At 40.0% G+C, this 15,997-nt stretch overlaps 1 protein-coding gene across 1 annotated transcript in view; it reads left to right on the top strand.

The window, feature by feature from the left end:
* TMTC3 (transmembrane O-mannosyltransferase targeting cadherins 3) overlaps nucleotides 1–15,997 on the top strand; it is a 405,658-nt gene that overhangs the window by 89,658 nt on the left and 300,003 nt on the right. The window contains exons 5-6 of the mRNA XM_053719235.1: nucleotides 12,049–12,148; nucleotides 14,025–14,140. Of these exons, the coding sequence (XP_053575210.1) occupies nucleotides 12,049–12,148; nucleotides 14,025–14,140 (216 nt within the window). The remainder of the gene's footprint in view (nucleotides 1–12,048; nucleotides 12,149–14,024; nucleotides 14,141–15,997) is intronic.

The raw sequence follows: 15,997 nt of genomic DNA, 5'->3' as shown, positions 1-15,997 counted from the left end.
TTATTTTAACCTTTAGTATTACAAAACTAAATTTGTTTAAATTCAATGCAACTTTAACTAGACAGAACACATTTGTGGTACTAGTAAACTAAACCAATCCTTATAGATTGTGAGTAATGATAGATATGATGGAACAGGGTATTTAAGTAGTTGAAAACTTAATATGATAGATACCAGATTTAAAATAGTACTGGAGTAATAATGCATAGTGGGATTTTACTGCCAAAAATTAAGTCATAATCTCAATTAAATCCTTCTGGAAATCTAGTTTTCAGTTTAAAGATCCAGAAGACCTCCCTTTTTCCTAGCAGTACCTCTCTGTCACCACCTCTTTTTGGAGGTGAAATCTGTTCTATACAAGACCATCTGAAAGAATTGGCACTCTTGTCGTGTATCTGGGCAAAATGCTGGACCAACGGAGTGCTGGCAGTACCATATTTAATACTAGAGAGATGCTCTCTTATTCTGGATCTCACTTCACGTGTGGTGAGACCCACGTACTGCCTCACATATGATGCAGTTGATCACATACACGACAAAAGTGGATCGACAATTGAGACATGAGCGTCTCTGAAATATCTGACCTGTGGTTGAAGATCTGAATTCAGACCCTAATACCACTTTTTCACATGCCACGCAAGAAACATTATGGCATTTATACATCCCCACACTGGACAGCCAGGAGGAATTGCGCTGCACCAACGCAGGCAACTTCGTGGGTGCAACACAATTGCCAATTGTTCTACTTTTTTTTTATAAGCAAATTTACAATCCTTAGTAGATATATTTGCTAGTCCATCATCAGCTCTTAAAATTGGATAATGTTTTCTGATTATATTACAAATTTCCTGAAACTGTTCGGAGTATTCAGTTGTGAAAAGTATATGATCACGTCCAAAACTTTGTTTTTTCCTGTTATCTTTCTTTTTAAGCAAATCTGACCTATTAATTTTGCTTACCGATTTTTTTTGGCTGATTCTACTACATTACTTTTGTAGCCTCTTTCCTCCTCCTGCAAAGTTTCCTAGACTCAATCTCAAATTGCATTTCCTCTGAGCAATTTCGCTTCAAGCGAATGAGTTGTCCCTTTGCTATACCCTTAAACACGCCCCCCGGATGGCAACTGGAGGCGTGCAGGAGGGTGTTCCCGGAGATAGGCTTTCTGTAAACTGTGGTCGAGACTTTTTGTCCATGAATGCCACTCAATCTCAGATCAAGATAGTTGATACTGTGAGTGTCACATTCAAAAGTGAAGCTAATCCCAAGCTCATTGGCATTGAGGTACTGAATGAACAAATGTATACTCTCATTGTCCCCCTGCCAGATGAACAAGAGATCATCTATAAATCTCTTGTAAACAACTATCTTTGAGCCGAAGGGATTTCCACCCCCAAATATGTGTTCCCGCTCCCATCACCCCATGAAGAGGTTGGCATAGGAGGGGGCAAATTTAGCCCCCATAGCGGTACCACACATCTGGAGGTAGAAAAACCCCTCGAACTCAAAGTAGTTGTGCTCTAAGAGAAACTTTGTCACTCGCACTAGATAAGCGCAAAAATCAGGGTTGTCAGTATAGTATTTCTCTACAAAATGAGAAATGGCTAATAATCCCTTCTCATGGGGAATTGAGGAGTATAAAGCCTTCACATCCACAGTGAGCCAATTATAGTCATTGCTCCACTCTATCCCCGAGGCCACGTTCAAGATATGACTGGAATCTCGAACGTAGCTCCAGAGGTCTCGTACCATTGGCTGTAGAATTAAATCCAGCCATTCGGACAAATGTTCAAGGAGTGATCCTATGCCGCTGACAATAGGTCTACCCATTACATTATCAATAGATTTATGCACTTTGGGTAAGTGGTTAAATACCGGAATAACCGGATGCGAGATAATTAAGTAATCACTCGTACCTTTGTCAATGAAGCCCTGATGCACACCATCATCCACCAAGTCTCTCAGCTTTCTCCCAAAGTGTTTTTTTGGGTCTGATTGTAGGATTTTATAGTCAAGCGGATTGGTTAGCTGCCTCAGGGCCTCATTGACAAAACTCTCTCTCGTCATAACCACTACTGTACCCCCTTTGTCAGCGGCACGGATCACCAACTCTTTATTGGAGCTCAATTTCTCGAGAGCTTCCCTTTCCAATTTCGTCAGATTGTTATGAGTTTTTTTTTTCTGTCGAAAAAACTAATTGGTAAGGTCAGATTCTACCCTTTTATGGAACTTCTCTATGTGTGGACCCCGACTGTGTATGGGGTAAAAATTAGATGAACATCTAAGTTTGGGGGTAGAGGTATTATTTGGTCTGTCTGAGACATGTTCTGTTTGTAAAGACTCAAGTATAGAGAGACCACACAGATCTTGAAAGTCAAGGGTGTCTAAATCCCGGTTCAAATCCATAGCATCAATAACAGTGTTCTGTCACCAAAGTTTCAGTGTCCTAACTACCTGCAAAGTGTTTTTTTAAAGTTAACTTAATGACTAGTTTGTTAACATCCAATAGAGTATTGAACAGATTGAATGAGTGAGTCGGTGCAAATCCCAATCCCAAACTTAAAACTTTCAATTCAACTGTACTTAAGCTATGGGATGTTAAGTTAATCACACTGTTTTTTACTTGAAGCGAGTATGTTTCAGATTGGTCCGTAATGGGTAACCCCCTTTGGGAGCCCCTTTTATACCTCCCCCCCCCCGTCTGATGTCGGGGGGGGGGGGGGGAAGGGAAAAAACCTGATTGAGTTCTAATTGCTCACCTGCATTAGGTGTTTCTGTTACTTGTGCATTCATGACCTGTGGGACATATCTAGTTGGTACATTAGATTTCTTTAGAATAGGCACGGGAGTTATTTGGGGCTCCTTGGGTCTAACAGTTTGTTGGACCTCACCTGCATCAGTGGACGTGATCATATACTTTTCACAACTGAATACTCCGAACAGTTTCAGGAAATTTGTAATATAATCAGAAAACATTATCCAATTTTAAGAGCTGATGATGGACTAGCAAATATATCTACTAAGGATTGTAAATTTGCTTATAAAAAAAGTAGAACAATTGGCAATTGTGTTGCACCCACGAAGTTGCCTGCGTTGGTGCAGCGCAATTCCTCCTGGCTGTCCAGTGTGGGGATGTATAAATGCCATAATGTTTCTTGCGTGGCATGTGAAAAAGTGGTATTAGGGTCTGAATTCAGATCTTCAACCACAGGTCAGATATTTCAGAGACGCTCATGTCTCAATTGTCGATCCACTTTTGTCGTGTTTGTGATAAACTGCATCATATGTGACAGGCAGTACGTGGGTCTCACCACACGTGAAGTGAGATCCAGAATAAGAGAGCATCTCTCTAGTATTAAATATGGTACTGCCAGCACTCCGTTGGTCCAGCATTTTGGCCAGATACACGACAAATGTGCTAATTCTTTCAGATGGTCTTGTATAGAACAGATTTCACCTCCAAAAAGAGGTGGTGACAGAGAGGTACTGTTAGGAAAAAGGGAGGTCTTCTGGATCTTTAAACTGAAAACTAGATTTCCAGAAGGATTTAATTCAGGTTATGACTTAATCAATTTTTGGCAGTAAAATCCCACTATGCATTATTACTCCAGTACTATTTTAAATCTGGTATCTATCATATTAAGTTTTCAACTACTTAAATACCCTGTTCCATCATATCTATCATTACTCAAACAATCTATAAGGATTGGTTTAGTTTACTAGTACCACAAATGTGTTCTGTCTAGTTAAAGTTGCATTGAATTTAAACAAATTTAGTTTTGTAATACTAAAGGTTAAAATAATGCATAGTTAATGTACAATATTTCTGATAATGAACAACAATGCTTTACTTATGTTACTCAATGGGGTTTATTAACATAGTAATGCTTTATTGTGTGAAAAGGTCATGTGCAAACTTATTATGCATGTAGTTATCATCTAAACATATTCAATACAGTGTTTAACTAATTTCATATGCTAATTTTTGGTTAACCAATAGGAGGCGGCTTAGGTTGTTTTAAGGTGCTCTTACAACATGGTGAGTCAGCTTAGACTACGGCACAATGCCGAAACGCGTCAGCTGTCTATTTTGCTGACCTCCTTGTCTTTCCATGGACTGAGTATTCTATTTTTAATTTTGTATTAATAAAGATTTGCTGTTTTATCCCTCAACCCGGCTGGTGCTCCCAATTTCTTTGCTCTAATTTGACTTTTGACCCACTGAGTGAGCACAGCCGAGAAAGAGGACACGGATCCCACACATCGCTCCAGAGATATCAGTGGGAAACATCGACCGGATTTGGACTAATGGTGGACAGCGGCCTGGACATACCCCCGTAACGTCATAGGAGCCGAAATCTTTTGATTGGCGTATCGTAGACAGAGGGGTTGGCCCATTCCACGTCTATGCCAATTGGGCTAACGGTTACTACAACACTCCCCCAGTGACGTCAGACGCATTCGTCAGTGAACAGCAGCGTGGATGAATTACACGCCGAAGGCAGGGCATTCGATGCGAGGGATTTCCCGCAGTATCAGATCGAGTGAGCCTGGTAAGTCCTTATCGATTGACTGTTACTACATCATAATTGAACATTTGATACTTCACCCTGGGGAGCGTTTATTTTGTTGTACCTGATGATTGTATAGCCATTGGCACTGAACACTTGCAATAAGTACTTTGGTCCTCTCCTGCAGCACACTATATACATAAGTGTGCATATCACCAGCTACCTGTTTCTCACCTTTTGGAGATACCCTTCTTTTTGTTTGCATGGATAAATACTATGCAGTGCCGGCGAGTACTGATGTTTTTCCAATACCTAAAAGGCTTACAGAAATTATTAGTAAGGAGTGGGATAGGCCTGGTGTGCCCTTTTCCCCACCTCCTATATTTAGAAAAATGTTTCCAATAGATGCCACTACACGGGACTTATGGCAGACTGTCCCTAAGGTGGAGGGAGCAGTTTCTACTTTAGCAAACCGTACCACTATCCCGGTTGAGGACAGTTGTGCTTTTTCAGATCCAATGGATAAAAAATTAGAGGGTTACCTTAAGAAAATGTTTATTCAACAAGGTTTTATTTTACAGCCCCTTGCATGCATTGCGCCTGTCACTGCTGTGGCGGCATTCTGGTTTGAGGCCCTGGAAGAGGCCATCCATACAGCTCTATTGACTGAAATTGTTGACAAGCTTAGAACTCTTAAGCTAGCTAACTCATTTGTTTCTGATGCCATTGTTCATTTGACTAAACTAACGGCTAAGAATTCCGTATTCGCCATCCAGGCGCGTAGGGCGCTATGGCTCAAATCCTGGTCAGCTGATGTGACTTCAAAGTCTAAATTACTCAACATTCCTTTCAAGGGGCAGACCTTATTCGGGCCTGGTTTGAAAGAAATTATTGCTGACATTACTGGAGGCAAGGGTCATACCCTTCCTCAGGACAGGGCCAAATCAAAGGCCAAACAGTCTAATTTTCGTGCCTTTCGAAATTTCAAGGCAGGTGCAGCATCAACTTCCTCTGCTTCAAAACAAGAGGGAACTTTTGCTCAATCCAAGCAGGCCTGGAAACCTAACCAGTCCTGGAACAAGGGCAAGCAGGCCAGAAAGCCTGCTGCTGCCTCTAAGACAGCATGAAGGAGCGGCCCCCTATCCGACAACGGATCTAGTAGGGGGCAGACTCTCTCTCTTCGCCCAGGCGTGGGCAAGAGATGTTCAGGATCCCTGGGCGTTGGAGATCATATCTCAGGGATATCTTCATTTTACCCATGATCCAAGAGGGTCAGTACATGACCACAGTGGACTTAAAGGATGCCTACCTTCACATTCCGATTCACAAGAATCATCATCAGTTCCTGAGGTTTGCCTTTCTAGACAGGCATTACCAATGTGTAGCTCTTCCATTCGGGTTGGCTACAGCCCCAAGAATTTTTACAAAGGTTCTGGGCTCACTTCTGGCGGTCCTAAGACCGCGAGGCATAGCGGTGGCTCCTTACCTGGACGATATCCTGATACAGGCGTCAAGCTTTCAAATTGCCAAATCTCATACAGAGATAGTTCTGGCATTCCTGAGGTCACATGGGTGGAAAGTGAACGAAGAAAAGAGTTCTCTATCTCCTCTCACGAGGGTTTCCTTCCTAGGGACTCTAATAGATTCTGTAGAAATGAAAATTTACCTGACGGAGTCCAGGTTATCAAAACTTCTAAATGCTTGCCGTGTTCTTCACTCCATTCCGCACCCCACGGTGGCTCAGTGCATGGAAGTAATCGGCTTAATGGTAGCGGCGATGGACATAGTGCCATTCGCGCGCCTGCATCTCAGACCGCTGCAATTATGCATGCTCAGTCAGTGGAATGGGGATTATACAGATTTGTCCCCTCTACTAAATCTGGATCAGGAAACCAGAGATTCTCTTCTCTGGTGGTTATCTCGGGCCCATCTGTCCAAGGGTATGACCTTTCGCAGACCAGATTGGACAATTGTAACAACAGATGCCAGCCTTCTAGGTTGGGGTGCAGTCTGGAACTCCCTGAAGGCTCAGGGTTCATGGACTCAGGAGGAGAAACTCCTCCCAATAAATATTCTGGAGTTAAGAGCAATATTCAATGCTCTTCTGGCTTGGCCTCAGCTAGCAACACTGAGGTTCATCAGATTTCAGTCGGACAACATCACGACTGTGGCTTACATCAACCATCAAGGGGGAACCAGGAGTTCCCTAGCGATGTCAGAAGTCTCCAAGATAATTTGCTGGGTAGAGACTCACTCTTGCCACCTGTCAGCGATCCATATCCCAGGTGTAGATTATTGGGAGGCGGATTTTCTAAGTCGTCAGACTTTTCATCCGGGGGAATGGGAACTCCATCCGGAGGTGTTTGCTCAATTGGTTCTCTGTTGGGGCAAACCAGAATTGGATCTCATGGCGTCTCGCCAGAACGCCAAGCTTCCTTGTTACGGATCCAGGTCCAGGGACCCAGAAGCGGCACTGATAGATGCTCTAGCAGCGCCTTGGTTCTTCAACCTGGCTTATGTGTTTCAACCGTTTCCTCTGCTCCCTCGTCTGATTGCCAAAATCAAACAGGAAAGAGCTTCCGCCATGGACTCTGCCTCTGAGACAAGACCTTCTAATACAAGGTCTTTTCAATCATCCGAATCTACTTTCTCTGAGACTGACTGCATGGAGATTGAACGCTTGATCCTATCAAAGTGTGGCTTCTCAGAGTCAGTAATTGATACCTTAATACAGGCACGAAAGCCTGTCACCAGGAAAATTTACCACAAGATATGGCGTTAATATCTTCATAGGTGTGAATCCAAGAATTACTCATGGAGTAGGGTTAGGATTCCTAGGATATTGTCCTTCCTCCAAGAGGGTTTGGACAAAGGATTATCAGCTAGTTCTTTAAAGGGACAGATTTCTGCTCTGTCTATTCTTTTACACAAGCGTCTGGCAGAAGTTCCAGACGTTCAGGCATTTTGTCAGGCTTTAGTTAGAATTAAGCCTGTGTTTTAAACCTGTTGCTCCTCCATGGAGCTTAAACTTGGTTCTTAAAGTTCTTCAAGGGGTTCCGTTTGAACCCCTTCATTCTATTGATATCAAACTTCTTTCATGGAAAGTTTCTTTTTCTGATGGCTATTTCCTCGGCTCGAAGAGTCTCGGAGTTATCTGTCTTACATTGTGATTCTCCTTATCTGATCTTTCATTCAGATAAAGTTGTTCTGCGTACAAAACCTGGGTTTTTACCTAAAGGTGGTTTCTAACAAGAATATCAATCAAGAGATTGTTGTTCCATCATTATGTCCTAATATTTCTTCAAGAAGGAACGTCTTTTGCATAATCTAGACGTAGTCCGTGCCTTGAAGTTTTACTTACAGGCTACTAAAGATTTTCGCCAAACATCTAACCTGTTTGTTGTTTACTCTGGACAGAGGAGAGGTCAGAAGGCCTCGGCAACCTCTCTTTCTTTTTGGCTTCGGAGTATAATCCGTTTAGCCTATGAGACTGCTGGACAGCAGCCTCATGAAAGGATTACAGCTCATTCTACTAGAGCTGTGGCTTCCACCTGGGCCTTTAAAAATGAGGCCTCTGTTGAACAGATTTGCAAGGCTGCAACTTGGTCTTCCCTTCATACTTTTTCCAAATTTTACAAATTTGATACTTTTGCTTCTTCTGAGGTTGTTTTTGGGAGAAAGGTTCTACAGGCAGTGGTTCCTTCTGTTTAAGTTCCTGCCTTGTCCCTCCCATCATCCGTGTACTTTAGCTTTGGTATTGGTATCCCACAAGTAATGGATGATCCGTGGACTGGATACACTTAACAAGAAAAAACATAATTTATGCTTACCTGATAAATTTATTTCTCTTGTAGTGTATCTAGTCCACGGCCTGCCCTGTCCTTTTCAGGCAGGTCTAAATTTTAATTAAACTACAGTCACCACTACACCCTATGGTTTCTCCTTTCTCGGCTTGTTTCGGTCGAATGACTGGATATGGCAGTGAGGGGAGGAGCTATATAGCAGCTCTGCTGTGGGTGATCCTCTTGCAACTTCCTGTTGGGAAGGAGAATATCCCACAAGTAATGGATGATCCGTGGACTGGATACACTACAAGAGAAATAAATTTATCAGGTAAGCATAAATTATGTTTTTTTTTGTTATTTTATATATATGACACAACCTATATTGACCTTGTTTGTCTGTTTAACATCGCTGACCTAATGGAACAGACTTGTTCTATGTGCTTAGCTGCCAATGTGGAACCCCCCCTTACATTTTGTCCCTCCTGTACTGAGAGGGCTCTACAGTTTAAATAACACATTTTCTTTAATGGAAATAACTCTAAAGATGCTTCTCAGCTTGATGAGACTCAGGGTATGCCACTACTTTCTCACCAAGCGTCACAGCCTGCTCAGGCGCCATCAACTGCGTCCACCTCATTTACTTTGCAGGATATGGCGGCAGTTATGTCATCTACTCTTACAGAAGTTTTATCTAAGTTGCCAGTGTTGCAAGGCAAACGTAGTAGGAGAGCGGACCAGGTGGTCCAGGCGGCTTCTGACTCTTTGATGGCGATCTCAGATGTACACTCAGAGGGCTCTGAAGTGGGAGATAGGGAGACTCTATCTGAAGGGGAATTGTCCGACTCAGGATGTTCCTTCCTTGTGTCCTAATCCTTCTAAGAAGGAGCGTCTGTTACACAATTTAGACGTGGTTCGTGCTCTGAAGTTTTACTTGCAGGCGACTAAGGATTTTCGTCAATCATCTTCATTATTTGTTGTTTTTTCTGGAGAACGTAGGGGCCAGAAAGCTACGGCTACCTCTTTCCTTTTGGCTGAAGAGTTTCATCCGTCTGGCTTATGAGACTGCTGGACAGCAACCTCCTGAGAGAATTACGGCTCATTCCACTAGGGCTGTGGCTTCCTCATGGGCATTTAAAAATGATGCCTCTGTTGAACAGATTTGCAAGGCTGCGACTTGGTCGTCTCTTCACACTTTTACCAAATTTTCCAAATTTGATACTTTTGCCTCGTCTGAGGCTATTTTTGGGAGACAGGTTCTTCAAGCAGTTGTGCCTTCCGTTTAGGTTCCTTTCTTGTCCCTCCCTTTCTTCCGTGTCCTATAGCTTTGGTATTGTATCCCATAAATAAGGATGAAATCCGTGGACTCGTCATATCTTGTAAAAGAAAAGGAAATTTATGCTTACCTGATAAATTTATTTCTTTTACGATATGACGAGTCCACGGCCCGCCCTTTCGACTTTCAGACAGGTTTTTATACTTCAGTCACCTCTGCACCTTGGCTTTTCCTTTCTCTTCCTAACTTCGGTCGAATGACTGGAGTGGGAGGGAAGGGAGGAGCTATATATACAGCTCTGCTGTGTTGCTCTTTGCCTCCTCCTGCTTACCAGGAGGCGTAATCCCATAAGTAAGGATGAAATCTGTGGAGTCGTCATATCGTTAAAGAAATAAATTTATCAGGTAAGCATAAATTTCCTTTTATCTTATCTCTCACTGTAGAGATAGTGAGACCAATACTTAGAGAAAACAATGGAAAATTAAAACTTTAGTGCCTCTCTGGCCCATTCCCCAACTAGGAGTGTGTTTTTTTTTTTATTATCTTTCTTGTTTACATAGCTTTTCTGTAACCATTACTTATATATTGACATTTTCAGTATAGGTGTGGATTCAACAAGAAAAATAACCATTTCAAATGACAGAATAAACTTAAAAAAGATGTTTGGAAACAATTTAATACACTCCAGCAAGTAAATAGATCATTAGTAACACAGTAAAGAGGAGAAAAAATTACAGTACACTGTCCCTTTTTAATGTTCCTTTAGCCATGTGACTCATACGTTTGAAAAGTAATTAAAGAGACACTGAACCCAATTTTTTTTTCCTTTCGTGATTCAGATAGAGCATTCAATTTTAAGCAACTTTCTAATTTACTCCTATTATCAATTTTTCTTCATTTTCTTGGTATCTTTATTTGAAAAAGGCATTTAAGCTTTTTTTGGTTCAGACTCTGGATAGAACTTTTTTATGGGTGGATAAATTTATCCACCAATCAGCAAGAACAACCCAGGTTGTTCACCAAAAATGGGCCGGTATCTAAACTTAAATTCTTGCATTTCAAATAAAGATACCATGAGAATAAAGAAAAATTTGATAATAGGAGTAAGTTAGAAAGTTGCTTAAAATGTCATGCTCTATCTGAATCACGAAAGAAAACATTTGGGTTCAGTGTCCCTTTAATTTTTTTTTTTTTTTATTATAAAAAATAAACCTTAAGGTGGTCAGGGAAAAATTGCTAAAACCTATCATTTTGCAAGTATAAAGGGACATAAAATGTGGTGTGTGTATGTGCTTGTAAAATATACACATAATCTAGCATGTGCACACACACAACATAGAACGCGCACACACACACACACACACACACACAATATAGCACACGCGCACTCACACACATATACACACATATACACACATACACACAATGTAGCATGCGCATGCGCACACGCATACACACAATATAGCACGCGCATACACAAACACACAATATAGCGCGCATACACACACGATATGGCACGCACAATATAACGTGCGCGCACACACACTATCACGCGCACACACACACGAGATATGTCATGCACAATATAGCACGCGCACGCACAATATAGCAAGCGCGCATACACACACACACAATATATAGCACACACACAATATGGTACACACAATATATTGTGCATACGCACACACACTATAGTGCACACAATATAGCACACTCGCGCACACACTAGGGGCCTGATGATCTAAAGCTCCTTAATCTTGTGAATACATCAAAGGGATAACTTGCTGCATTTGCTTTTGTATTCATTGTAGATAAACGAGATAAAGTTTGAAAACTTATAACCCCCACCAAACTGAAAAAAAAACCAAAATACATTTTATTAAGAAATATTTTAGATGCAACAAAGCAATTTAAATAACAAAACAGTCTGGCTGTGTTGCAGTGGTCGATCATAAATAAATGTTTGTCGTTGCTTGTTCCGGACGCCAATTGATATCACCGAATCCCTTTTTCCTTCTGAACAGTGACAATATGTATAATTTGTTGAATAGGAGTCTGTGTCATCACACCAAGCTTCTTAAACCTATAATTATCTCAATCTAAAAAAATGTTTTCTTTAAAACTAAGTTCTAACTAAACCACTCTTATACTTCTTGCATTGTTTACAGCCCTTCCAGTACACATTTTTTTTTATTTGAAGTCCCTTGAATTCTAGAGGCAATTGTGCTGTAGGAGTCAAGTAAAGGTGGTCTTGTGTTTGCTAGTGGAGATCAGGAGGTGGGGGTTAATTGTTGTTTTGGAATCCAACATTTCAAAAAAAATCTGTGTGCCGAGATGCACAAAAATCTTTTGGCAATTTGGACAGTAGCCAGTGCAGAATATCCACATATACATAATTCGGTAATTTTTGTTATAATATTTTATATATGTTTGCAACTTGTTGATTTGATTGCAACATAATTGTTTAATGTAAACTTTACAGGTCACAGGAGTTGTTGGAAGAGCGGAACTTCTCTCCTCTATATTTCTGCTAGCAGCTTTTTTGTCTTATACAAAATCGAAGGGGCCAGACAATTCTATAGGTAACTCCTTTTTTTTTTTTATTTATATTTGTTGTTTAAAGATTTTGATTCTAAAATATAGAGACACCAGTTACTACTGAGCATGTGCAAAAGTTCAGTATATATATATATATATATATATATATATATATATATATATATATGAGTCTGTTATTGGGTGATGGTTGTCACATGATTCAAAGGGCAAGCAAATAGAAATACATTTTGAAATTTAGCAGAATAAAATATATTGCTCATATAGAGTTTTTGAAATTTTAAAGAAGTGCAATTGCATTGTTTTGTTATGTGCTTGTTGATTATTTAATTCTGCTTTTTTTTAATGGTAATTTAAACAAATTTCTATTGGCGTACAGTAGTAATATGTCTCTTTGATCAATGTAAGAAAAAATAAACTGTAGTGCAAACTTATTGTAAGAAAAACAATGACATTTGCAGGGCCCTGTTCATGACAAGTTTGCGGGACTCCTCAGCCCTTCCCCTTTTATGGCCCAGTCACAACATTCAGTGTGTCCTATATAAAGAATAACACCCCCTGATACCATCAGTACTTCTTCATAAACTAAATATAGATAAAACATTGCACCTTCTCATTCTCCCCCCTGATGACTGTGTGGGGCCCCTCAAAGTGCAAGGCCTGGGGCTGATGCCACTCTAGCCACTTCCCACAGGGCAGCCCTGATTACCAATATGTGAATGAATGATATGCCGAGACACGCTATAAAATGCAGCATGGAACGTGTTTAATTTGCATGAAAGTAAGAGAATGCTCAAGTTTCCAATTTATCTTACAAGTTTGAGCTGTGCATGATGGCTGGAAATTAAAATGATTATGCTTATAAAGCAATATCCTTTTTATTCTCCAACTAACATTTTACGAAATGTTCTCTTCCAAAGTACCTAACATGTTGATCCACAGGAATGTGATTAAGTGTAGAGAGAGAAGTGCAAAAGGCAATAGTGTCTCTGCTCAATTCTTCCATTTGGTGCAGATACAGTTAGCAAACCTCTGATGAAGTTAAAGGACCACTAAACGCAGTAAAATAGCATAATCTGTAAATCCATAATAGTAAAAAGACAGTGTAATAGCACTTAGTTTGAATTTAAAATGAGTTGTAGATTTGTTTTCTGACAAATTTTAAAGTTAGTTCAATTTTCCCTCCCACTGCATCATGTGACAGCCATCAGCCAATCACAAAATACATATACATATATCCTGTGAATCTTACACATGCTCAGTAGAAGCTGGTGCCTCAAAGTGTGCATATAAAAAGACTGAACATTTAGATAATGAAAAGGAATTGGAAGGTTGTTCAAAATGGTGTGGTCTTTTTAAATCTTGAAAGTTTTTAATTTTTATTTTAGTGTCCCTTTTAACAAGGACCATGGTGTGTATAATGGTGCCTTCCTCTACACCTGCTAAGTGAATAACAAGTCGGGTCAAACTATTTGTATCTTATAAAACAAGTAATGATTCTCATGGTAGTTAAATAGATGCTAATATGGATGTATTCTTAACCAGATATTCAGAGTGAGTGTGCTTGCAGTGCGTTGTGGGTATTTCCCCCTATCACCTCTCCAACCATTCAAGTCTCCCTGTTCACTGTACCTCAGCAGGAATATCCAGCATCCTTGTTTTGCTTTTTGGTATTAAATAATAAATACTACAACTAATTTATATTGTATATTTGTTTAAATAAATATTTTTAACAGTTTTGGGTTTTGTTTGGTTGAATTTATATGTCCTGAAAATAGGTAAAGTAAGATAAGTCCAATGGCTTTATATTTCTACACAGGGTACTTGGCAACACATTTTAAACATTTCTACGTCAATGAAAAAAATAATTTAAAATAAAATTTTCTTCTAATTTTTTTGCAGTCTGGACTCCAATTGCAGTAGCTGTATTCCTTGTTGCGGTTGCAACTCTATGTAAAGAGCAGGGCATAACTGTTGTTGGCGTTTGTTGTGTATATGAAGTATTCATTGCTCAAGGGGTAAGAATAATTCCATTATCTATGAAATCCATTTAAGCTTACAGGAAATGCATATATCTGTAGCTAGACATTATGGACTGATTGTTGAATGGCAGATAAGTAGAATCTCCACCGCTTTATTGCTGGACAGTACATGAACATATGTTTAACAAAAAAAATCGTAAACTTACTTTTAATTGAAAAATATATATTTTTTGGAACGTATTAAAATGAGGGATAAAATACTGAATATGCTAAGTGGTCCCTCAAGCCTCTGTATCTTCGTGAGCTCCTATGATCTAAACATCCAATACACAGAAGGCCACTTATTTCTCCATTCTTTATTGATTCAGTTGCTTCAAATAATATAGCAATGGAAACTGTTTAGGCAGGTGAAGCTGGGGAATTTTGTGAGGCACTAAATGAATAAACCATTAAAATGGTGAATGCAGAAATACTGTGATCATTTTATCTTTTAATCCAATAGCAACTAAAGCTATTTTAACGTTGTATGTTCTTAAATGAACTTTCTTTTTTATTGTTTACTATACTAAAAGGTGTAATTTTATCCAATGTGACAAATAATTAAAACGATTTAAAACACCTCTTGCTTTTATGTAAAATTATGCTTGTCCCACACTCCCTAGAGCAGCCAAAAAGGGAATTCTGTAACTTGCAAATGCTGCAAATCAAAATGCTGAAAATTGTCTTAACCAGTTATTTAAACTACTAGCAAAATTGAGAACCAGAAAGCAAAATCTTTAAACCAAACAAAAGTAAAATGTGTTCAATGTCCCTTTTTAATACCTGTACTGTATGGCCAAAAGTATGTGGATACCTGAACTCCCATTGTTTCAGCAACACCCATTGCTAAAAGTTGCATAGAATCAAGCACATAGCCATGAAATCTCCCTAGACAAACATTGGATCTACAATAAGTTATACTGAAGAACTCATGCCTTAAACCTGGCACTGCCATAAGATGTCACTTTTGCCACAAGTCCGTTTGTGAAATTTCAGCCCTTATAGATCTGCCCCAGTCAACTGAAAGTGCTATTGTGTAATATAAGCATCTAGACGCAACAAAAGACCAGCCATGAAGTGATAGACCACCCAAAACACAGAGCAGGTCCACCGAGTGCTGATGTGTCCAGCGAGTAAAAATTGTCCAACTGTTGTATCACTCACTACAGAGTTCCAAACTGTTTCTTGGAGTAATATTTTCACAAGAAATAAGTGTCGGGAGTATCATGAAATGGGTACATCTGCTAGGCCATATAAACCTATGTCTCACATCTGTATGCACAATGCAAAGCGTCAGCTGGAGAGGTATAAAGCATACTGGGGCAGTGGAAGGGTCTTCTCTGGGGTGATGAATCTCGCTTCACTGTCTGCAGTCTGGTGAAAGAATCTGAGTGTGGTGGGTGCAAGGAGAATGCTAACTACTGTAATACATAGTGCCATCTGTAAAAATTTGGTGCTGGAGGGATAATGGTTTGGGGCTGTTTTTCAGGGTTTGGGTGAGGCCCCTTATTTCCAGTAAAGGGTCATCTTAATTCTACAGGATAGAAAGCCATTTTAAAAAATTGGGTTCCTCCAACTTTGTGCAACATTTTGGGGAATTCTCTTTACAGATTATTTTTTTTTTTTTGTGGAGGATCTCGAGTGGCCTGCACAGAGCTCTGACCTCTACCCTATTGATCACCTTTGGGATGAGTTTGAGCACAAATTGCAAGCCAGGCCATTTTGTTCAACATGAGTGTCTGACCTCACAAACGCTTTTTTTGTCTGGGTTGGCAAAAATTCCCACATACACACTAAAAAATCTTGTGGAAATCCTTCCCAGATGAGTGGTGGCTGCTAAAGATGGGAGGCTAA

This window comes from Bombina bombina, chromosome 6 (genome assembly GCF_027579735.1).
Source record: "Bombina bombina isolate aBomBom1 chromosome 6, aBomBom1.pri, whole genome shotgun sequence".
NCBI classification, from domain to species: Eukaryota; Metazoa; Chordata; class Amphibia; order Anura; family Bombinatoridae; genus Bombina; species Bombina bombina.
The sequence above is the reverse complement of the archived record's forward strand: the minus strand, read 5'-3'. Positions and strand labels throughout refer to the sequence as shown.